Source organism: Muscardinus avellanarius (assembly GCF_963383645.1).
Source record: "Muscardinus avellanarius genome assembly, chromosome: 12".
In the NCBI taxonomy this organism is placed as follows: domain Eukaryota; kingdom Metazoa; phylum Chordata; class Mammalia; order Rodentia; family Gliridae; genus Muscardinus; species Muscardinus avellanarius.
Genome location: NC_137798.1, coordinates 17,370,829 through 17,395,433, shown reverse-complemented (window position 1 = coordinate 17,395,433; position 24,605 = coordinate 17,370,829). Strand labels below are relative to the sequence as shown.

General features: G+C 35.7%; 1 protein-coding gene across 1 annotated transcript in view; it reads right to left on the bottom strand.

Moving 5' to 3' along the window:
- The window catches only part of AQR (aquarius intron-binding spliceosomal factor), a gene marked incomplete at both ends in the record, with an annotated part of 102,278 nt that overhangs the window by 58,914 nt on the left and 18,759 nt on the right, over positions 1–24,605 (bottom strand). The window contains 10 exons of the mRNA XM_080707045.1: positions 1,170–1,272; positions 3,022–3,125; positions 4,687–4,800; positions 6,354–6,470; positions 8,305–8,369; positions 12,493–12,569; positions 17,465–17,565; positions 19,045–19,113; positions 21,576–21,716; positions 23,557–23,677. Of these exons, the coding sequence (XP_080563171.1) occupies positions 1,170–1,272; positions 3,022–3,125; positions 4,687–4,800; positions 6,354–6,470; positions 8,305–8,369; positions 12,493–12,569; positions 17,465–17,565; positions 19,045–19,113; positions 21,576–21,716; positions 23,557–23,677 (1,012 nt within the window). The remainder of the gene's footprint in view (positions 1–1,169; positions 1,273–3,021; positions 3,126–4,686; positions 4,801–6,353; positions 6,471–8,304; positions 8,370–12,492; positions 12,570–17,464; positions 17,566–19,044; positions 19,114–21,575; positions 21,717–23,556; positions 23,678–24,605) is intronic.

Sequence of the window (24,605 nt, the reverse complement as noted above, 5' to 3'; positions counted from 1 at the left end):
CAATGTACTCTATACTAGTTATGTAATTAAACTAAATAAGTAAATAAAAATCACAATTTTTTAAAATCTGGAAGTATAAAGATAAGTGTTAATAGTATTTATTTCTGGGGATAGAATGTGAGTCCAAAAGGAAAAGATTTCTACTCTTTAACCTTGACTTCTTATGCAGTTGTGTTTTATTTTGTAAAATAACAGAACTACAAAATATTAGTTTGGAAATTAAAGCCCCTAATTTTCAAAAATGACTAAGAAATCCCTCAGAATTCAACTACTTAATGATAACTTACTATACTTCTAACAATCCTGAGATTTTCTAGTGATAAGATTTTTAGGATCTGCTGGGCGTGGTGGCTCATGCTTGTAATCCCAGTACTTGGGAGGCTGAGACAGGAGGATCAAACAGGTTCGAAGCCAGCTTCAGCTACCTAGCAAGGCTCTCAGCAAATTAGTGAGACCCTGTTTCCAATAAAATATAAAAATAGATCTGACAGTGTAGCCCAGAGGTAGAAAGCCCTTGGGTTCCATCCCCCATACAAAAAAAAAAAAAAGGATCTAATATTCAAGAAATTATATATATAAATATAGATTTTTTTTGTATGTGTGGTGCTGGGGATTGAACCTAGGGGGCATTCTACTTCCAAGCTACACCCCAGCTGTATTTTTTTATTCTTTATTTTTGAAACTGGTCCTAAGTTGCAGAGGGCCTCAATAAGTAGCAGAGGCTGGCGGTGAATTCAGATCCTCCTGTCTCAGCCTCCCAAGTACAGGGATTACAAGCATGTGCCATTACGCCTGGCTAAGAAACTATATTTAAATGATCACTTTAAAATAAACAAACATGAATATATTTACAAACAAACTGACTTCCTTAAATAGTATCAACTATGAATCCCCAATGCATGAATCTAGTACCTGACAGAAGTTATAAATGCTTGCTATTGTAAGGAATTCCTCCATAACGCAGTTTTAAGAGATGAAAAACTTCAGAAAAGAAATTAAAGAGATAAAAAACCAAATGTGACAAAACCAAATGACACTATTATTACAAAAACAGGTTATAATTACTTAATGTTTAGTCCAATAGAACCATATACCAACTGACAACTTTATAAATGATTTTAAAAGGTAGGTAAAAGTACATGAAATATTCAGAGAACATTAATATTTACCAGCAATTCTAGAAGAAATTCTTTATCAAAAGTTGTCTCTTCATTTTTAGGGAGGGTTGGCAACAAGCAGAGGTATGATGCCACCTGGTGGAGTGTGTTTGAACTGCAGAATGAAGAATAGATTATTTCATTTCTAGCAAGTCACTTTTGAAACATGTTATCTCCACAAAGAAATTAAATAGTAAACACAATTCTCTGACATGGGCAGAAAGTATCAAAAGCCAACAATAAAAATTAGACCTATGATATAGTATTTTCAAAATATTTTCTGCAAACCTCTCAGGATATCTAAAATCCTTTAACAGAATCTGCAAGAACATGTAAGAACATGTTTTAATACTAATACTAAAGTACTATTTGTATTTTTTCCCCTGTGTTTATATGCACACTAGCAACAAAAAAAGCACTGCTGGTTAAAACTCCTGGCCCAGATTCAAGCAGTGGTACCAATCTCACGTCCTGTGGTGTGAGTGTAAACTGTTAAGGCTTTTCTAAAGGAACAAATTGTAAACACATAACCTGTGCGTCAGCCATTTGGTGCTGATTTAAGAATCAGCACCAAAAATGTTTACATAAAAGTAAAAGAAGATGCTGCTGTTGCATTTGGATCCTAAGAGTTGGACTTTTTGAAGGATTATTCTCCAGCCTGTGGCACCATTGAGATGCAGTGGGGCCTAAGACGAGTTAGGTAGCTCTCAAAGGCAGCTCTCTTCCCCCAGCCCCCCTTGGTGAACAGCTTCTTCTGATGCACTACTGCCATGATTCCTGCTTCCTCATGGGCCCCAGAGCAAGTGGGTCAATGGACCATGAACTGAAACCTCTACAACGATGAGCCAAAATAAACCTTTTCTTTCTAAGTTGATTTATCTCAGGTATTTATCAAAGTAACAAATACCAACACAGATGCTCACTGGAGAATTGTTGGTAAGAGCCAAAATTTAAAAAACTAAAGATCCACCAATAGAAAAGTGATTAGAAACCAGTATTTCAATACCATGGAACTTTATTCAGTTACTTAAAAGAACTTTAAGTTCTTTTAGAACTTTTAGTTACTTAAAAGAATAGACCTATTGTTATTAGAAGAATAATTGGATCCTCACCATATAATGAATAACAAAACCAACCTTTGTTTCATTTCAAACAGAAAATGAACAAATAATTTCTCCCAAGAATTAAGAACAAAGGGGAGACAATAGAATGCAGTGTTGAAAGTTAAGAGTTCAGAAATTAGACTACTCAGTTTATATCTTGTCGCTGCCACATACTTGCCATGTAACCTAAGCAGATTACCTAATTGTTCTATGCCTTGGTTACCTTTTTTGTAAAATAGTACCTACTCCTAACATGAATGTTTTGAGAATTACTTACACATGTGACAGAGTGCCTCTTAGATAGTAAATAAACATATTACTATTTTTTTAAAAAAACATATTAGAGATAACTAAGTGCTGAAGAATATTACTAATTTTATGTATTTCAATCATGAAAAATATTTCCCAAGTCATACTTTAATATTATATACATGATGAACCTTTATTGGGGTTTTTGTTGTTTATGATTGATGGCATGAGCCAGTGTAATGTACCATTCTTAAAACATTTAAGAGCTAGAAAAATAACATAAGTCAGGAAAATAAAAATATTAACCCCCCAAAAAACCAAGATAGATAATTATATTTAAGTCAAAGATATTCAACTGCTAGAGAAAAGTACTGGCTCTAGATGTCAATAAAGAATGAAGTAATAATATTACCTAAAGTAGAACAAAAAGGAATAAAAGCAACAAAGAAAAAACTTAAGGAGCATGGTACTAAAAGAGAATATAGTTTTGTTTTGTTTTCATGTTGTCTTACCTAAGAGGTCCAAAATATTTGACCAAGGATTCCCGAGTATCTACTTCTGCCACATTAGAAAGGGCAAAATCATACAGTTCAGGGAAATGTGCAAAAGCAGCTCTCTAAAAAAGAACAGCCAAACATACCAACAATTACTGTCTTCAGTTTATACATTTATAGTGGAAACGCTTTTTAAATATAATACACTTCCTTTTCTTATATGCATCTCCTAGGTGACCTCTGTTTTATTCAGCCAGAAGCAAGCAATACAATGGAAAAAAAAAAAAAAAGAACTACTCTAACAGCAAACAATTGTCAGCAATGTTCACTTTTTTATTTCTAAAACTGATTTTAAATGTATATAAGTAGCTATGTAGGTTAGCTTCCTTGAGATAGGAGGGGAAAAAACCCAAAAAACATTTATTATCAACAACTAGAATTCCCACTGCAGAAATAAATTGAGGAACAGCCCCCAAACAAAATTTGCTCATGTTCTGTTTTTGTTTGGAACTCTAGAAAGAGAAGGCATTTCAGGGTCATGCTCTCAACCAACAAGGGAAATACAAGAAAATATAAAGAGCAGTACTATGGTGATTTGACATTTATCAAATGTCTGAGATAATATCCTTAGTCTTCCTTGATGTCTCTGTGTTACAGAAAAGATCCAGAAGTTTTTATGTGCTCCATGGTGGATAACATAGATTGCCAAGGTTATAGGTAAGCTTGGCATAGGATTACAACAGACAACTGCAAAATGACCCTGCAACTAAGCCTGAGAGTAAGCAGCCTAAGCCAGGAAGAGAGTCAGTTTTCAGAAGAATGCTAGCAACAGCAAGAACAAAACTTTAGCCTCCATCAATAGCCACTATTTGGTAAATTTCAATGTGTTTACCTTTAAAAGTATGCAAAATACATATACATATCTTCCATGTTGAAATTCTCTTTCATAAATTAAAACTGATAGTTGTGCTAGGCAGGTGTGGTAGCACACGCTTGTAATCCCAGCATTTGGGAGGCTGAGACAGGAGGATCACAGGTTCACAGCCAGCCTCAGCTACTTAGTGCGGGCCTTCACAACTCAATGAGACCCTGTTTCAAAAAAATAAAAGACTAAAAAATAGGGCTGCAGTGTAGATGGGAGGTAAAATGACCTGGGTTCCATCCCCAGTCCCCCCCCCCAAAAAAAAGAAAAAAACTGACAGTTGTGCTAATATTTAAATGTATCAAACTGGCCCAGTAACTAACATGTCTGAGTATCAAATATCAACCTATTAGTTCACAGGACTTAGACAATGTGTCTTTTTTTTCCTTTTTTTTTATGAGTTTACCAGAAATAGAAACATTAAAAGTTGAAGAAAGCACTATTTAGTATTTCTATCTGTATCTATTAAAAAAACTAATTTAAAATACCACCCAATGTCGGGCGTGGTGGCGCACGCTTGTAACCCCCATGCTTGGGAGGCAAAGACAGGAGGATAGCGCTGGTTCGGAGCCAGTCTCGCTGGCTTAAGAGACCCTGTTCCAAATTTAAAAAAATATATAAAATAGGTCTGGGAGTGTAGCCCGGAGGTAGAAGGGCTACCAGGAACCCCAGTACCACCAAAAAAAAAAAACAACAACAAACAAAAAAAAACCACCCAACCTTATGAAGCATAAGAAAAGGCTATAATGAATTTCAATTACCTGTAGAGAAGTAATTCTATCATAGTGAATTGTGGTCATCTCATTCTCTGTCAGAGCATTTCCAGTCTGGTCATTAATTTCAAATCCAGTATAGAACTTAAGCATGTCTAAAAGCTGAAATGATACATTTTAACTAATAATATAGACATATGACCAAAAAAGCATAACACTATTTATTAAAATAATAAACAATTCTATAAATTTTCTCAGAGTTGCTGAAAAACTTTGGAATTTAAACTAAAATAAATACTTCAGAATGTATCCAAACATGTTTAATTAAAACAAAGTATATGTGTTAAGTTTATTTTATATGCATGGCCTACTTATACAGAGAAGAATTTGAGCTACAATCCCAATACTTAAGAGACATTAGGGAAGTAATGCAAGGAAATCCAGTATTTCAGTGGAAAAAAAAATCAATTTCACTGCAAAATCATAAAACTATAGCCACCAGACAGAAGTCCTTTAACTAAGGCAAATTACACAAATTTTCTAAATGAAAGTTCTGGGATTCATAATTAGAGATATTCTTTTCCATGTGCTGCTCAGAAGCGAAAACCAGTAGGGTGGGAGAAGTGAAGTGGCTCCTTCTTCTCCTTGGTCACCACGCTAGCCAGCCTTTCTCGAGCTTAGTTCCTGAAGCCACAGGGGTGCTACTTTTCCCATGAGCCAGCAGCATCAATAGATCCCAACAACCACATTTACCCCAAATCTTTACTATTTTTAGATATAATCTATGTAGATTAGGTATTAATATATCTGGTAAATCACTAAATAGAAATTCAAAAAGAGAATGAGAAAAAGAGAAATACTTATGGACATGAGATAAAAGAATATTAATACACAAGCAAAATTGTACCTCCAATTGCATCACTGAAAGACAAGAATTACAAGCTCATTAGATGTTTTCTTTCTTCTACATGAAACCACAAAAAATGAAAAATACTAATATTTTACCTTTCTACCCAAAGCAATAAACAAGGGCATTTGTCTTCCTACCCACTGCAATGGCCTGGTAACTAAAGCAGATAACTAAGCACACCCACACTGCCAAGCTACCAACTGCCCATCACCATCATATATGAAAAGGCATAGTTTATTTGAAATCAATGCTTACCATGTACTATATTCCATAGTGGTTACTCACAGTAAATCAAAGTACATAAACATGTAGAGATATATCTTCCAAATCATAATTTAGTCCAATAATAAAACCACATGTAGTTAACATAAGGTTGTAAATTACTAAAGAACCACCCATAAAGAATGCATTAATTTTAGATATTAAACTTATACTCGAGAGGCTGCGACAGAAAATCACAGGGCTCTCAGCCACTTAACAAGACCCTGTTTCAAAATAAAAAAAGGGCTGAGGGTATAGCTCAGAGGTACAGTGCCCCTGGGTTCAATCCCCAGTATGAGAGAAAGAAAGAAAGAAAGAAAGAAAGAAAGAAAGAAAGAAAGAAAGAAAGAAAGAAAGAAAGAAAGAAAGAAAGAAAGAAGCAAACAAACTAACTTGACTTTTAACGTTAAAATGACTACTTAGGAATTTACATCATTCAATTCAATATTTAGAAACATATCACTGGTACTTCTGGCTGCAGGACAAAGACAAGATCAACTTAAAAACTGAAATGGTGAGTGTACTTAGAGCCAGCAGTGCTCACCTGGGAAAAAAGATGGCCATCCTCTTCCCTATGAACAAGATTGGACAGGTAACAGTGAACCAAAAGGTGAGAGTCATCCAGGATGGTATTAAACCAGCGCCTAGTGGGAAGCAGGGCCTAGGAAAAAGAAACATCAGAGTAATAATTTTAATATACGTGCTGTAGTCAGAGGTGAAGTCTGATATTTACTCAGAAGCAGACATCACAAAGTGCCCTCCATCCTCAAGATGATAGTGATGGGCAGTTGATAGTGTGCAGTGTGGATGCGTTTAGTTAGCTGCTTTAGTTACCAGGCCTATACACCAGTGAGCTGTACACATGCAATGAGTCTGGTCCATGCTGTACATAAACTTGGTACAATGTTTTAGTTTTAATAAAAATGATGATAGCAGAACTTCAAAGATTAAAAATTTTTAAAAATCTAGCACAAGAATGAATTGAAAGAACATTTTCACGAATAGTTTTCAAACAAAATCCTACATGAAGTATGATGGCAATGCTTCTAATCCCAGTATTTGAGAGGCTGAGACAGAAGGATCGCAGGTTTGAGGACAGTCCTAGCAACTTACTTGAGGCCCTCCATAGCTTAGTGAGACCCTGTTTCAAAATAAAGAATAAGACAGGGCTGGGGTTGTAACTCAGCATTAGAATGCCCCTGAGCTCAATTCCCAATAACACACACACACACACACACACACACACACACACACACACACAGAATAGATTTTCTTTCAATTTTCCACACTAAAGAGGGGAAGAAGCTAAGCATGGTTGCACACACCTGTAATCCCAGGACCTGGAAGACTGAGATGAGAGGACTACAGGTTAGAGGCAAGCCTCAACAAATCAGTGAGACCCTATTTCAAAATAAAAATGAAACAGAGCTAAAGGGTAGCTCAGAGGTAGAACACCCAACACCCTTGGGTTCAATACCTAGTACCTCCCAAAAAAGAGAAGAAGAAAGAAAATGGATTCAATCTCAACTATATCAGCTCTGTATCTGAACGAGCTATCAAAATACTATACCTAAACCGGGCGTGGTGGCGCACGCTTGTAATCCCAGCATTTGTGAGGCTGAGACCAGAGGATCGTGGTTCGTGGACAGCCTCAGATTCTTAGTGAGGCCCTCCACAACTTATTGAGACTCTGTATCAAAATAAAAAGAAGCCGGGCATGGTGGCATAGGCTTGTAATCCCCACGCTTGGGAGGCGGAGACAGGAGGATCGCGCAGGTTCGAAGCCAGCCATGGTGGCTCAAGAGACCCTGTTTCCAAATTTAAAAAAAAAGTATAAAATAGGTCTGGGAATGTAACCCGGAGGTAGAAAGGTTTCCAGGAACCCCAGTACCACCAAATAAATTAATAAATAATAGGGCAGGGCGTGTAGCTTGGAGGTCGAATTCCCCTGGGTTCCATCCCCAAACCCGCAGAAAAAAAAAGAAAAAAGAAAAAGAAAATACTATACCTAACACTATAAAATCTTCTCCTTTGAACATATTTATTTCAAAAACTGACAACAGCTGGGTATGGTGGCGCATGCTTGTAATCCCAGCATTTGGGAGGTTGAGACCGGAGGATAGCGGTTTGCAGACAGCCTCAGCTACTTAGTGAGGCCCTCTGCAACTTAGTGAGATTCTGTTTCAAAAATTAAAAAGAATTTAAAAAAAAAAAACAGAGCAGAGTTTGTAGTTCAAAGGTCGAATGCCCCTGGGTTCTAACCCCATACTTGAAAAACAAACAAACAAACTGACAACAGTAACACAAGCCAAATGGATCACTCATCTGAAAACATTACAGGACAAATAACCTGAGATTTCTTTCTCCATGAAAAAACCTTAAAAAGTAAGTACAACTAAGGTCAAGGTCAACTTCAGGTAATAAATATTTCATGTGTAGTCATACACTTAATCTTAGATTTTAAGTTAATATAATAGTTACTACATGTTTCTTACCTCTAGATCAATCATAAGTTCAATGAATCTTTCACAGTAATGAACTTTGTCCATGGTGACCGATTCTAGACAGAGAGAGAAGTGTGTTAGGGCACCTTGTCATCTGTCTCTTACTGACTATAACTGGACTACAATTCAGACTAAGACTCTCACATATGTTTTTAAAAAGGAAAGCTACATCCTGAAATTCGGCTCTCTGAATATGGGAATATAAAATATCTACATTAGGTCAGAAGTGCATTTTAAAAGCCAGGTATGCAAAAGATATTTTTAGAGTGTTAATTTTATTAAAAACCTTTACTTAATAGATTTATAAAAACGCAAGAGATTAACCCCAGATTTTGCTCTACTTTCTTTATTATTCTTAAAACCATTCTCATATGCATAAACATATGCATATGTATATATGCAGATATGTATCTGATATATACACACGTTTAAAATACATAGAAAATATGTAGTAAAAATACCAAAATGAGGGAATAATTTATATTACCCTTTTCTATTATATATGTATTACTTTTGACACTAAAATGCCAAGAACACACAGTGCAATAACATATATTTAAAATCACAATCTTATGCTATTCATGACATATTGTTTTTAAAAATATTTATTTTTGTTTTAAAATAATTATGACATTACAAAGTGAAGTATTCATGGAGTAAAAAGGTTTTTTTAATGCTAGGAAATGGTGTACCTTACCAGGCAAAACCTCCTGTGAGATTATTTTAATTAAAACAGAGATAACTTTCCAGTCCCTGTTACTGCGTAGTCAAAGGACTACCAAAAGTGTCCCTGCTGATCCTATAAAAGGCATCTTATAGGCTAGACATGATGGCTCATGCGTGTAATTCCAGTGCTTGGGAGAATAAGACAGGAAGATCACAGGTTCGAGGCAACTCAGTCCTTGGTAACTTAATAAGGCACTGTTTCAAAAAAAAAAAAAAAAAAGATCTGGGGATGAAGCTCAGAGGTAGAATGCCCTTGGATTCAATCCCCAAAAACAAAATAGAAATCTTACAATTACTTATTTGTAGTATACAAGAAAATGAATGGGTTCATGTAAAAAAAAGAAATGTGAATAATTTTGTGAATAATTTTGTGATTAATATATAGAAATGTTAACTGGAATTTACTCTAGAATTTTTCTAATTAACATATGGCCATAATCCAGACAACAGAAGTTAATACCTGGAAAATACCTTAAAAAACATCTATTCTACACATTTATTTTCCAAGTAATGAATTGACAGAGAAAATGACCACATGAAGATGCAGAAATGGAACCCAGGTTTTCTAACCTTAGTGTAAGTCAGACAGTTGTTTAAAGAATTTAAAGGAGCAATTTTAAGACTAAATCCACTAAAGTAGTTCTTTGTTGCTATCTTTTGTTCTTATAACTCTCAAATGAAGATATTTCTGTTCAAATTTTAAATAATAAGCAAATGTTGTATTCTGTATCTTTATTTACAGTTTGAAAAATTACTGGCAATGGCCTGGTTAAAATCGGAAAACAAAGCTTGGTACATAAGTTCTGTACTCTGGTGGTCAGAGATGCATTCAGTATAGACATTTTCCTGTTCAAATATCAGATGCACCGGGCATGGTGGCACACAACTGGAATCCCAGCGCTCAGAAGGCTGAGACAGGAGGATCGCACAGGTTCGAAGCCAGCCTCAGCTACTGAGTGAGGCTCTCAGCAACTTAGTGAGACCCTGTTTCCAAATAAAGTATAAAATAGGTCTGGGAATATAGCCCAGAGGTAGAAAGCCTCTGGGTTCCACCCTCAGTAACACAGACACACACAGAAATTTCAGGTGCAAATTTATGGTTTTATTTTTTATTTTTTGGTGGTACTGGGGATGGAACCCAGGGGCCTTCTACCTCTGAGCTACACTCCCAGACCTATTTTATATTTTATTTGGAAACAGGGTCTCTTAAACCAGCTGAGGCTGGCTTCGAACCTGCGTGATCCTCCTGTCTCAGTCTCCCAAGCGCGGGGATTACAAGCGTGAGCCACCACGCCTGGCTATGTTTATCATTTGTCTCTAAGGACACTGCAATTTTTCTTTTCCTTCTTCAAACAGCAATCCTGGCAACTCAGACCATCCTATACAGATTTAGGTGTGTTATTTTTATGATCATATAAAATGAAACTACAGTCCTTCTCATTCTTTTCAAAATTTGATTTGTTTTCTAACCATCCCATACATCTTCATAACATCTTTGAATTGGCACATTATTTTTAGCACTTGTTGATTCCTTTGCCAGCAAGTTAGCAAATTTTGATTTGAGCTCAAGATTAATCTAAAAAAGTTTGATCTGATAATGTATAAAAAACAGCAGCAAGAACTAGTGGCTCACAGGTGGTTAAAATTCTTGAAGCTCCTGTGTTTTTATTGTTACTTAAGATTTTTTTTTTTCCCAGTAGTACTGGGAATCGGGGCATTCAATTGCTGAGCTATACTCCCAGCTTTATCTTATTATTTATTTTGAAACAGGGTCTCACTAAGTTGCAGGTGGCCCCACTAAGTTGCTGAGGCTATCCCTGAACCTGTGATCTATCTGTCGCAGCCTCCCAAGTACTGGGATTATAAGCATGAGCCACACCCAGCTACATGAAGTTTATTAAAACTCAGATGACCTTAGGTTAACATTCCAAAATTAGAGATATCTATTTTTATGACCCTGATAATTATAAACATTAGTTTAAAGCACTCATTGTTACTACTTGTATCCTCCAAACCCCAGTTCTGATACTCTTCTCAGGCTTAAGGAACATAACAAAAATACTTAAATATACTAATATTAAATAACTTAGATTATAAGACTATGACAATATTTTCTTTATACTGATGTTAAAAGTATCCTGCTCCAAACTGGGTACAACTGAATTATGGTATTAGAATCTATTCCTCACTAAATTTTAACTATAATTTTCAGTTGTAAAATATTACATAGGAAGTCAACAATTATAACCAATACAATAATATTTCTACTGTATAATAGTTTTAAATGAAGATGTCATTTCAGACACAAAATATAAATATGATACAACTATAAAGCTATTCTTAGAGATTTCATTTCACTTAAATAAGATATTAAACAATAAGCCGGGCATGGTGGCATATACCTGTAATCTCAGTACTTGGGAGGCTGAGACAGGAGGATCACAGATTCAATGGTAGACTCAGTAACTTTGTGAGGCACTTGGCAACTTAGTAAGACTCTGTTTCCAAATAAATAAAATAAAATAGGGCTGGGGGTGTGGCTTGAAGGCAAAAAGCCCCTGGATTCAATCCACAGCACCATACATACCAAAAAATTGTCTAGGCATGATGGCACATGCTTGGAAGGCTGAGACAGGAGGGTTACAGGTTTGCAGCCAGCCTCAGCAACTTAGTGAGACCCTGTTTCAAAATAAAAAAAATAAATAGATCTGAGGGTGTAGCTTAGAGGTAGAATTTCCTTAAGTTTAATCATTAGTACCCAACAAAAAATTAAACAATGATATCTTACATAGCATGTGTGCCTTTATTAAGTAAACAATATTCTATTTGTACTCAGTAAATGCTATAAGAAAATACTTATAAAGATCTTATCAACTCCGCATATTTAAATCCTCTTGGCATGTGTGTATAATACACTTATATTCTAATATGGTACATATTCTCTATATAGTCCATATATACAGAGTCTCTATATATTATATTAGATTCATCAATCAGTGGGGTTCAAGATGAATGTGACCCATTTTATCTTATATCTTATATCTCAAAATTAAGTTTTCCCTTTCCCTCCATATGGTATTGGTAGTGCTTGAAAACATTATTCAGCACTGTATTATAACAACAAGCAAAGAACATCTGTAAGTGTCTTGTTCACTACTGTATCCCAGCACCCTGTATAGGAGCCGGGTCTAGTAAGCTAGATCATGAACTTTTTCTATAAAAAATAATTGCTAACTAAATGGCATTCCAATAATCATGCTGGTACCCTTAAGATAACTCCTCCAGGCAGTCCTAATACTCAGACTTGCAGTATACTAAGTAAAAGGAAAGGACATTTTCTTTATCATTATAAGTTAAGTCATGTTAAGAGCAGATTTTAGACTTGAGATGAGAAAATTCCACAGGAGAATCGATGCAATTTTACAAATGAACTGAGTAAAAGAAGGTAGTTACCAGAAAGAGGGACCGATTTCAGCACAGAGATAAACTTCTGGATGAGTTGTGAAAGAAATCTTCTTTCTTGATATGCCCTAACATCAAAGAAAAATGAACAAATTATTTTTGAAACAGTCATTTCAAAAGTAATTTTAAATGTATAAACACTTCTTACACTATTCAAATATCCCATTCTGTCCTGGCATTGTGTCCATAATCTGAGCACACAATATCTTCTCTGTAAACAGTGTGCTGCAGAAAGAGGGGAAGCCTCATTGCTGACCTAATAAGCCATCTAAGAAAGCAACTTCTTCTCGTTTTGTAAAAGTTTTTACTCATAATTGAGATGAATAACATTATATGTTTATGTGTTTATACGTCTTATATGTTTAAAAGTACCAAATAATAGAGTATTATAATAATAGGTAAAGATTAAATGTTAATTTAAAAACTATTTTCTACTCATCACTAACTGAACCAATTACTCAACAAACATCTGTCAAGTATTAGGTTATGGTGGTCTTGTGGAAGACAATGATTAAAATCAACTTGAAGTGATAATCAAATAACACAAAGGTAATGAGTAACAACAAGCCAACGTGAAAATAATGAAATTGCCTGACACTAATCGAGCACTTACTCTGCTAGGATCTGTGCCAAACATTTCAAATGAGTTGACAACAGAAGTTTAAAGACAGGAAATAACTTGCCTAAGTCAGTGTAGTATCTAGTTAAGTCTGATTTCAGAACCTACACTCTAAACAACTACATGTGGTTTAGAGTGGTGTTTCAATAAAGAAGCACAGAGCACGCAGTCTAGGCACTCCAGAGAAGAAAGCACAGTGGTCTGAAGCAGGTGATCAGAAAGAGTGCTTAGAAGCCAGTATTCAGTGAAGTGGAGTGGAGGGACAGGAGCACAGGAGGGACGCTCAAGAAGCAAAGGCTAGATTAGCCCAGCAATCAGGGGTTACAAGAATAGACGGAGATTTTTAAAGCCACTGTAAGGAGCTTAGGGTGTATCCTGTGGGAAAAAGGAAACCGCTCAAAGTCTGTGAGTAGGAATGTGGCCAAATAAACAGTTTTCCATGAAAAATGAGACTTAAACTGCACTCCTGTGGAAATTTCTTGTAGTGGTTTAGTCGAGAGACTTGTAAGGGCCTGAATTACAATAGTGGTGTGAAAACAAGGAAGGAGGGGGAAGACAGAGAGTGAGTCCAACAGGGCTGCCTGCCTAGTCAGAAACCACCAGTCTGAAGAATTAAGAGCTGGCAGAATTAGGAGAAACTGGGTAGAAAAATGAGTTTAAGAGGATAAACAGCAAGTACTATTTAGGCAAGCCAAATTTGAGTTCATGATAATCCTCAATTTACAAATAAAAGAGAAGTTATATAATGGAAGGCCAGAAAAGAAGTCAGGACCAGAGGTATTTAAATCACATTGAGGTAATGAAAGAAGGATTTCTTAAAAAAAAAAAAAAAAAAAAGAGCAAGCGAGAGAAGTCAAATACAGCAAAATGGTCATTTGTTTGGTACAACCAAGATGACATGATGTTGGTGGGGAAAACATCATGAGAGAGACAAGACTAGAGCTGCAATTAAAAATGACTGTTCCTAGGCTGACCCCGTTTCTCTTCCCATCCCTGCAGTTCTCACTCCCTTACTACCAAACCCATCTAATACACAGATTTCAGTTCTGCCCGTCCATGAGCAGGAGGACTCACTTTCTTTTGTCCTCAAGCCTTTGTTCATGGTTTCTGTACCTCAATAGTCTCATTCATACCATCTACACATGTACCTACAATCATACCATCTCTCAAAACTGCAACCTCTTGCGAGGAAGAGGTTGGAATAGCACACTAAACAGGCCCACTCTCTCTCTCCCATTCCTATCACCTAGTCAGCTAGCCAAAAGACTGTGGATCACCTGTCAATCTCACATTCAACAGTGTACAATACCCAAAAAATAACTATTCCCATCACCATTTCTGCCTCCAATCCCACTGTGTCAGTTCAAGTTCTATCTCTTGCCCAAGTATTATATTAAGTACTTTCTCACTACCTGAGGTCTTACACACCTAAAATCAACTGCTTTCTGAGAAAATGTCCCCCAATTTAAGTTTAACTAAATACTCAAATAATAAAATACTTTGGGGGTTCTCCACCATACAGAAATAGAAAGTTAAAATTTTCATTTTATCACAAAATTCTAATTTCTTAATTAAAAACTGGCCAAGTAGTAAAGATTTGTAGATAGAAGGAACTAGGTCCAAATTAGAATTGTGCCAGATACAAAATATCTGTATCTTTTTAGGCAAGTTACTTATTTTATCCAAACCTTGGTTTTCTCATAAACCCCTAGGGAGGAACAGAATTAAAAGACAATAAAAGATAAAGTCTTGGGATGTGTCCTTGTTGTGGGAACCAGGAAAGACACAGACCCCCCCCCAAAAAAAAAAAATCCACAGGGGGAAAAGTTAGAAGTTGTAGACTTTAAAGGAAGAAGGATACATAACAAAGAGCAGCATAACAGGGTCAAAGGACATGACAAAACACAACAAACCACACAGCCTCGTGAAAGAGGTGACCAGTGAGGCAAAAAAGAACAGCTTTAGGTTGCAGTGAAAAGTGGGAGCCAAAATTCAAGTGAGAAGGACAAGATCTAAAGGACAGGTAAATATAAGCCACTCACCTAAGTGGGAAATAAACGAATAAATATATAAATAAGGTAGAGCCAAAAGAAGTCATCAGAGACCAAAGGGAAGTAAAGCCTGAGTGCGCGTGCAAGTGCGTAAAATGCAAAGAAAAACAAGTTAGTGGAAAGAACAATTCAATATTGAGAAAAAAAATCAAACCACTTGGAACGTATATAATAAAGAAGGCAAGAACATAGACTAACTAGTTTTTTGTTTTTTGTTTTTTTGTTACTGGGGTTCCTGGAAGCCCTTCTACCTCCAGGCTACACTCCCAGACCTATTTTATATTTTGAGACAGGGTCTCATAAGCCAGCGCAGCTGGCTTCGAACCTACACGATCGTCCTGTCTCTGCCTCCCAAGCGCGGGGATTATAAGCATGCGCCACCACGCCCAGCTCCATAGACTAACTAGTTTTAAAGATGTAGGGAAACCTCTGAAAGCATGGAATCCTTCCCTGGTATCCTAGTAGTGCTTTGTTACATGAAATAAATACTAACAACCACAGAAGTGTCATTAGTATTTATTTCATGTAACAAAGAAAAACAAAAAACATGTTTATGTGTATTACTTTGGATTGAACCCAGGGGTGTTCTACCTCCAAGCTATATCCTCAGCCCAATTTAAATTTTTTTTTTGAAACAGGTTCTCACTAAATTGCCAAGGCTAGTCTCAAACCTGCAATTATTCTCTCTCTGCCTCTAGGATTACAGGCATGCACCACCACACTCAGCTGACTAGACTTTTATCCAAATGATAACAAACATTACTATTAGAAATTATCCATAAAATAAAGCTGATTATCACAACTGTGCACAGTAAAATTTGATTAAAAAAATTTAAATTTAAGCCGGGTGTGGTGGCACATGCTTGTAATCCCAGCATTTGGGAGGCTGAGACCAGAGGATTGCGGTTCGTGGACAGCCTCAACTACTTAGTGAGGCCCTGTGCAACTCAATGAGACCTGGTTTCAAAATAGAGAGTAAAACATAGGGTAGGGGGTGTAGCTCAGAGGTCATATGCCCCTGGGTTTCATCCCCAGACCTGCAAAAAATTTTAAAAGAAAATTAAACTTAGCTGGGCTAAGTAATTATGCTTGTAATCCCAGCATTTTGGAGGCTGAGACAGTGGGATCATGGTTCATGGCCAGCTTCAGCTACTTAGTGAAGCCCTGTGCAACTCAATGAGACTGTTTTAAAATAAGAATAATGAATAGGGCTGGGGTGTAGCTCGTAGGTAGAATGTCCCTGGGTTCCACCCCCAGTACCGGGGGAAAAAAAAATTTAAACTTAGTAGAAGTAATTGACCACTTAAAAAAAAAACTAACCTTAGGCTGGGCATAGTGGCACATGTTTGTAATCCCAGAATTTCGGAGGCTGAGAGAGGAGGATCGTGGTTCATGGACTGCCTCAGCTACTTAGTGAGGCCCTTTGCAACTCAGTGAGACCCTGTTTCCAAAAATAAAAAACTAACCTCAATAATATCTAAAAACCACATGATAAAAAAATGCACTGATCAAAGATAAAGAATCAATTTGTTCAATTTGTTATAAAACAGTTTTGTACCTCCAAGCTACATCCACAGCCCTATTTTGTCTTATTTTTGAAACGGTCTCACTATGTTGCTAAGGGCCTTGCTAAGTTGCTGAGGCTGTCCTCAAACCTGCTATTCTCCTGTCTCCGCCTCCCAAATATTAGGATTGCAGGAGTGCATAACCACGTACAACTTCATCTGCTCCTTCATTCCCTATACCTAATTTATTTCTCCCTTATCATGTATCACCACCTAACATACTATATAATTCATTTGTATACTGCTCTTTCCTAACTAGAGCATAAGCTCTACAAAAGGAGGATTATTTTCTATTTTGTTCTTTGCTATAATCCAGTTCAAAGAACAATACCTGGCAAAATACTGAACATTGAATATTTTTTTAATGAATGGTGACTGAGGCACACAAAAGTCAGTTAAGAGTGAAGGAGTAAGAAAAAGAAAAAACATTGAATCGATAGTCTAAAGATTATAGAGAAAATGGAGAACCATCTTTGAGCGACAGATTATAGGCAATAATGGGAAAAAAGAACAATGGTGCACCAGTACATACAGAGAGAAGAAAAAGGAAAAAATAAAAAGCATGGCGATGTGTTTTCCTTAGACCTTTGTAAAAAAGAGAAATGTTATAGCACTTAATAATTCATAGCACTCACTACGCATGATATAACATGAAGCCACAACCACATCGTCTAAGACCCACATCCCAGCCTAATACACTAACATGGAATGAAGCTTTGCCAACATACTGTTTTCTTGTTTCTGGATCCATCTTTTCGTCATTCTTTTTAATCAAGTTCCAGAATTTTCGTAGCTTAGGTGTCTTTTTTAATTCTAATTCCAAGCGTGCCTAAAAGAGAGATGTGATATTAGGTCAACAGTAACTTCAACATTTACAAAGATAAAGATCAGATAAGCTATAACTAGTGTTCTAACGTATGAATACAATATACAGTGATGTGATTAAACCTGCAAGCAATGAGACAAACTTTAAAAACTAAGAAATAAATAACCATATTTTCTAACATTTAATTATAATACTTGTTAATAAAAAATAAGGAGAAATTGTCTTTTTAATCAAGATTTTAAGATTTTCAATTAAATTTCCTTTTTATTTCTAAAACTGAAAATATAAACATTAACAATGAACATAATCACAAAAGTTAAAAAATATGACTAAAAATAGCTATTAAATATAAATAAGAAAAGGCTATCATAAGTATATTCTGTTATGAAGACATTTTATAGTCCAACATTTTTAACTAAGTCTTTATATAGGTAGTGTACCACTTTTAAAAGTCTTAGAAGTAAAACATGCCACCAATACTTAAAACTACTAAAACTAAACTGAAAAATGATAAATGTGCAGATATGAAATCTGTGAATAATGAACAGTGACTTTTTAAAGTATCAAATTTTTTAATATCAAAACATCATCAGTTTTAATCATGTGTATGTGGCCTTATGTTTTCATTTCATCAACTGGTACAAATTAGTTTGCATATATGGGTGTGTACAAAAATATCTACAGGCAAATAATACAATTCTGAATAAAGAATTACAATGAAATTTAATAGTTTTGACTTTATTCCCTAAAATGTGTTAATTTGTTACAAGCACATACTACCAAATAAAGACTGATTAAAAAAAAGTTAATTAGAGCCAGGCATTGTGGTGCATGCTTGTAATCCCAGTGCTTGGGAGGCTGAGACAGGAAGATTGCACAGGTTCGAAGCCAGCCTCAGCTACTTAGTGAGGCTCTCAGCAACTTAGCGAGACACTGTTTCCAAATAAAATATAAAATAGGTCTGGAAGTATAGCCCAGAGGTAGAAAGCCCCTGGGTTCCACCCCCCAGTACCACAAAAAAAGTTAATTAATATTAAACATGATTCAGACCTTCTTCTGAGATACATACATATATATAATATATATTTATATGTTTATATATATTATGTACATTTATACACACATATATATACATATATATATTCTAATCAAGGGAAATAAAAAATTCAAGTTTGCATTTAATTTCATCCAAAGACATGCAGAAAGATAATAACTATACTTAACTAAATTATCCTCATTTCTCTGCAAGCTCAACATATACTAATCTTACTTTTCCTTACAATATTAAAGTTAGGTAAAAACGTATTCATAAAAGTTTTAGAACCGTAAAACTACATAAAAGTTAATGCATGGTAACTTTTCTAAGCAGGAAAGGGGATTTTTAGCTGAAACTTTTATATTCATATTAAAACTACACAGTCTAAAACTACATCTTTCATTTTTAACGTATAGATACGTAAAATTCTGACATTAGATACTCACAGGCTGTAAGCCCATCCACATTGGGAGGGAGATAAGCTGCTGCACTTGATTCCGTATCAAGTCTACTTCCTGTTTAAGGTACAAAGAAAACATTTTATAGTCCAGCATTTTAAACTAAGTCTGTATATAGGTAGTGTACCACTTTTATAAGTCCTGGAAGTAGAGCATTTCACCAATACTTTTAAACTGACGATGTTTTAATATTAAAAAGTCTGATACTTAAAAAAGTCACTGTTCATTATTCACAGATTTCATATCTGCACAATCACCTACACACAAAAATATATTTGTAATCACAAAATCCATACTCCCTGCAGTCACTCATAGCACAGAATGGCAAAAATTTTGAGTTGCCTAAGGTGCACATTCCCAATTGAGGCTCCACTGACCCTGCTTCGGTTGCAGCCTCACACTACAAACAAGTGTCTTTTCTGTCATCTATTTAGTGTGCCTTTTTTTCCTTCATTTTTGTGCTTTTTGTTGATTTTTCACTACTTAAAATAGATTCCAAGAACAAGGATGAAGTGCTCTCTCACATTCATTAGTGCAATAAGGCAGTGCTGTGCCTTACAGATAAATGTGTGATAGATAAGCTTATTTGGGAATAAGGTACAGGGCTGCTAGCAGTGAATTCAAGGCTAATGATTCTAAAGTATATATTAAATGTCTTTAAGCAAAACACACATAAGATAAGGTTATGACCACAAACTTGAAGGAATCTAGCCCTGCATTCCCCCTAGGAACCATGGTTCAGTACTAACATATAAAATATTCCTAGCTACTTTACAGAATGAATATAACTGCCACAAATAGAGAATTGACAGCATACTGAAAAAGAAAAAGAATTTCAAAAATAAATTGGGTTTTAAGTTGGTTAAAGCTAGCAACAAACTGTTAATACCAGTTATTTGGTACTAGGGATTGAATCCAGAGGCATTCTTCTCCAAGCTATACCCCCAGCCCTTTTTACTTTAACAGAGTCTCACTAAGTTGTTGAGGGTCTAAGTTGCTGAAGCAGGCCTTGAACTTGAGATTCTCCTCTCAGCCTCCCAAGTACTGTGATTACAGGTGTGTGCCACCATGCCTCGCTACTAAAGCTAATTAAATCTTGTTTTTGTTCAATTTCTGATAAGGAATTGTGTCTGCTTATGTTTAGCTTAGCAACAGCAGTATCTATCAGGAGTATCATATATCTTTTTTTTTTTTTTTTTTTGCAGTGCTAGGGATTAAACCCGGGGGCATTCTACCTCCAAGTTCTAACCCCATCTTATTGTTTATTTGGAAACAGGGCTTCTTAAATTGTTTAGAACCTCACTAAGTTGCCGAGGCTAGTTTTGAACCCGTGATCCCCTGTGTCAGCTTCCCAAGTACTGGGATTACCAGTATGCACCACAAATCTGGTACAAATCTTTTTTAAATACGTGGTGGCACATGCTTGTAATCCCAGCATTCGGGAGGCTGAGACCGGAGGATCACGGTTCACACTCTCAGCTCCTTAGTGAGGCCCTTCCCAACTCAGTGAAACTCTGCTTCAAAATTAAAAAGACTTAAAAAAAAAAATAGGGTGAGGGGTGTATCTTCTCGGAGGTACAGTTCCACTGAGTTCCATCCCTAATATTGAGGAAAAAAGAAAGAAAAGAAACAGGTAATGATCACCCATTAATCAACATTCAGTATTCAGGTTAAGAAAATCCCTGTGCATTCTTCCGTTAGTCTATAAGTGCACCATCAGTTCAGAAGCACTTACATATTACTATCTTCAGATTGCCACAGCAGAGGAGCTAAAATGAAATATCACTTACTGGAAATACTCTCGATATAGATATAGATATAGTGTGTGTGTGTGTGTGTGTGTGTGTGTGTGTGTGTGTGTGTGTGTGTTAACTCGTGATTGAACTCAGGGGCATTCTACCTCTGAGTTATATCCCCAGCCTTATTTTTATTTGTATTTAGAAACAGGGTCTCTCCAGGTTCATGAGAGTCTTACTACTTGCTGAGACTGTCCTTAAACCTGTAACCCTCCTTTCTCAGCCTCCCAAGTACTAGGATTACAAATGTGTGCCACACCTGGCTTATTTCATTCTTTAGAAGACAATCCTATGAAGAATGAAAATGTGTCAGGACAACCTAAGACATTTCCAAAGCTGCTCTTCTATTTATTAGCCTTAATCATTAGTCAAAGTACAACTAACTCTCCTGCTGACTGGCACAAAGCAACAAGGCTACATTTTAGTGCACAGCCTATGGCACAGACTCCATCACTCAAAGCTCAAGTTTACCAGAGTCTTTGCTACTTGTAATTCTTGTGCTCGATCTGACTTTCAACTCTTATAATTTTTCTTGGAGACTACATATAATAAAGAAGAGATCAAGTCTGAAAGTACTAGCAAGTGAGCATCTCAGAAAACAGACTTTGAGCATTATTCTTACTTCCCACTGTTATGTGTAGAGATAGCCACAGAGGTGATCTAAACTCAACCTAAAAGAACATAAAAATTTGAAAGTTTCCCAAAAACATTAAGTAAAATTACCAAACTATTGAAGCAATGATCAAGAAAAAGCAGCAGGACCGTCTGTTCATGGAGTGAAAATTCACCATCATTTTCAGCCAATGCCGCTTTTAAGATGTGCTTAAAAAAGAATGGAAAGTGGTCTGGCTTCTTCTTAAAAGTCTGGAAAAAAAAAAAAAAGAATTAAAAATTTAGTTTGAACTGGCTTGCTCACCAATTTTTCTTCCCTAAAGAATCTTTAGCAACTTTTTAGAAATCTAATAAAGGCAAATAATTACGAAAGTATTATCTACGTATAAAAGCATTATATGCTCACTACAATCAATAGTAACAAGTCAAATACAGTATTCTGACAAGACTGTGAGAAACTTGCAGAAACCTTTAGCTAATAAAACAATAGCTTTAATTCCTTTATTTTTTCTTCTGCGGATTATACTCTTATTTAATGTAAACTTTATTTTCTTATTAAGAATCTAAAGTAGCCAGGCATGGTGGTGCATGCTTGTAATCCCAGCAGTTGGGAGGCTGAAACAGGAGGATAGTGGTTCGAACTTAGTGATACCCTTTGCAACTCAGTGAGACCCTGCTTCAAAATTAAAAATTAAAAAATAGATCAAAATAAAAAATAAAAAATAGAGCTGGGGGTAAAAAAAATCTAAAGTGTTTTAATTCATCTTTAAACAAAAGAAACTACATTATTTAGCAAAAATTATAGTTTTCATACTGTAATAAATCTCAGGGGCAGCTCCTGTTTATACTAGCTCTGTTTATTTTCTTAACATATATTAAAGCTTTTTTTGATATACTGCCTTTTATTTATTGCCATGGAGAATGCACAGTTTGTATTCATTTTTTCCATTCACTTCTTTTTTTTTTTTTTTTGCAGTACTGGGGATGGAACCCAGGGACATTCTACCTCTGAGCTATACCCCCAGCCCTGTTTATTATTTTTTATTTTGAAACAGGGTCTAAGTTGCAGAGAGCCTCACTAAGTAGCTGAGGCTGGCCAAGAACGTGTGAGCCTCCTGTCTCAGCCTTCCAAGTACTGGGATTACAGGCATGCACCACTACACCGGGTATATGGTTTTATCTTAAAGACTCCAAATTTTATCTTAAATACATTCTCACTTTGGAGAGTGCTTCCTCAAAATAGATGACAAAAACCCATGCATTTTCTTCATTTAAAACCATATCATGAGCACTGTCTGAATGTATGCCATGTTCAATATGATCCACATAAAAATAAATAAATAAATAAACCTTATCATGCCAGGGTGCCCAGTGTGGTGGTGCGTGCTTGTAATCCCAGTACTTGGGAGGCTGGGAGAGGAGGGTCATAGGTTCATAGCCAGCTTCAGCTACTTAGTGAGACCCTATTTCAAAATACAGAATGAAAAACAGGGCTGGGGATGTAACTCAGAGGTAGAATGCCCCTGGGTTCAATCTCCAGTATCACAGGAAAAAAAAAATTTTTAAGGGAAGAAACTCTTTTGATGAGCTGGTCATTTATGATGGGTAAAGAAAAGTCTACATTTGGGACCTCTACTGACCAAGCCTTTGTAAAACTAGCACAAAAAGAAGAATGTTGGTTTATTAAAATTTCAAAAAGAAAAACTAGATCCCAAAATGACAACAAAGAGAAAATTAGAATTATAATGTAATGTAAACATCTGTCTTGACTTTTGAACATTATCTATTTGCATTTATTTATATAACCTTTGCTTTGCAAGTTTCTAATGTATGTATTTAGCTCATGCCATTCTGTCTTAAGCATAAAAAAATTCCCTATTTATAATTTTTCAACACATAGTAAATTAGAAGTGTTAAAATCAAATGAAAACTGATATTATCATTCACACATCCATTCTTTTTCTCAATAGTATTTTACTGTTGCATAAAGTTTTGCTCTAATATCACCTTTAATGTCAGTAAAAAGTTGTGCTATTTTGTAATGGCTTAAGGGGGCACGGTATAAAAGCTATGAATAACTTTAATCTGTTACCTCCCATGCAGGGACATTTTCTCTGAACTTCTCATTCACCATACAGCAGATGGACATTAAATAGGCCTTGCTGGATACCTCTGGAGAATAATTCATCCAGAGATAATTTTCAAGATACTGGCTGTAATGAGTAAAAATAAAGAGAAAATTCTTATCAGTTACCAGCAGTCATTACTTACAACTTTCTGAAAATACTTTTAAAATCTGTATTTATAGTTCATGAATCTTTCACAAATTTATCTGTATAAACTTCTATATAGACAATATGGATTCAAAGAATGATAGTCCTATACTTTCAAGTAAGATGACATCAAATGTTACCAACATACATAATTATCATTATCAGATCACTAGATATTCTCTTATCTAAGTATTTCATGAAGTAAAAAACAAATATCTGACAAATAGCAGCTCTAAAACAAAATATGATGGTCATTTTGACCAAGAAATGTATCTAAAATATTAGCACTGACTCATTTCAGGGAAAAAGAAAAGACTCCTGGAAACTAAGAAATAGACTCAAAAACAGGACTTGTAATATGTTATGAGGTATTCAACATAAGTCACTTTCCAAAATAACTAGCATTTCTCTTTTAAAAACCAAAAATTTCAGCCAGGCATGGTGGTGCACACTTGTAATCCCCGCGCTTGGGAGGCAGAGACAGAATTGCAAAGCCAGCCGCGCTGGCTTAAGAGACCCTGTTTCCAAATAAAATATAAAATAGGTCTGGGAGTGTAGCCTGGAGGTAGAAGGGTTCCATCCCCAGTACACAAAAATAAAATAAAATAAAATAAAAACCCAAAATTTTTAATCTTGTGGAAATATTCCTAAACAAACTTAGGTATTTCTAATTCCCAAAATATAACTTAACCGTTTCTTACCATTCACAGTAGATATAAACATCAAGTACTATACTAGGCTATAAAATACCATCACGCATAATTTTAAAAAACAAGACTGTGGCCGGGCGTGATGGTGCACGCTTGTAATCCCGGTGCTTGGGAGGCGGAGACAGGAAAATCACGTAGGTTCGAGGCCAGCCTTGCTG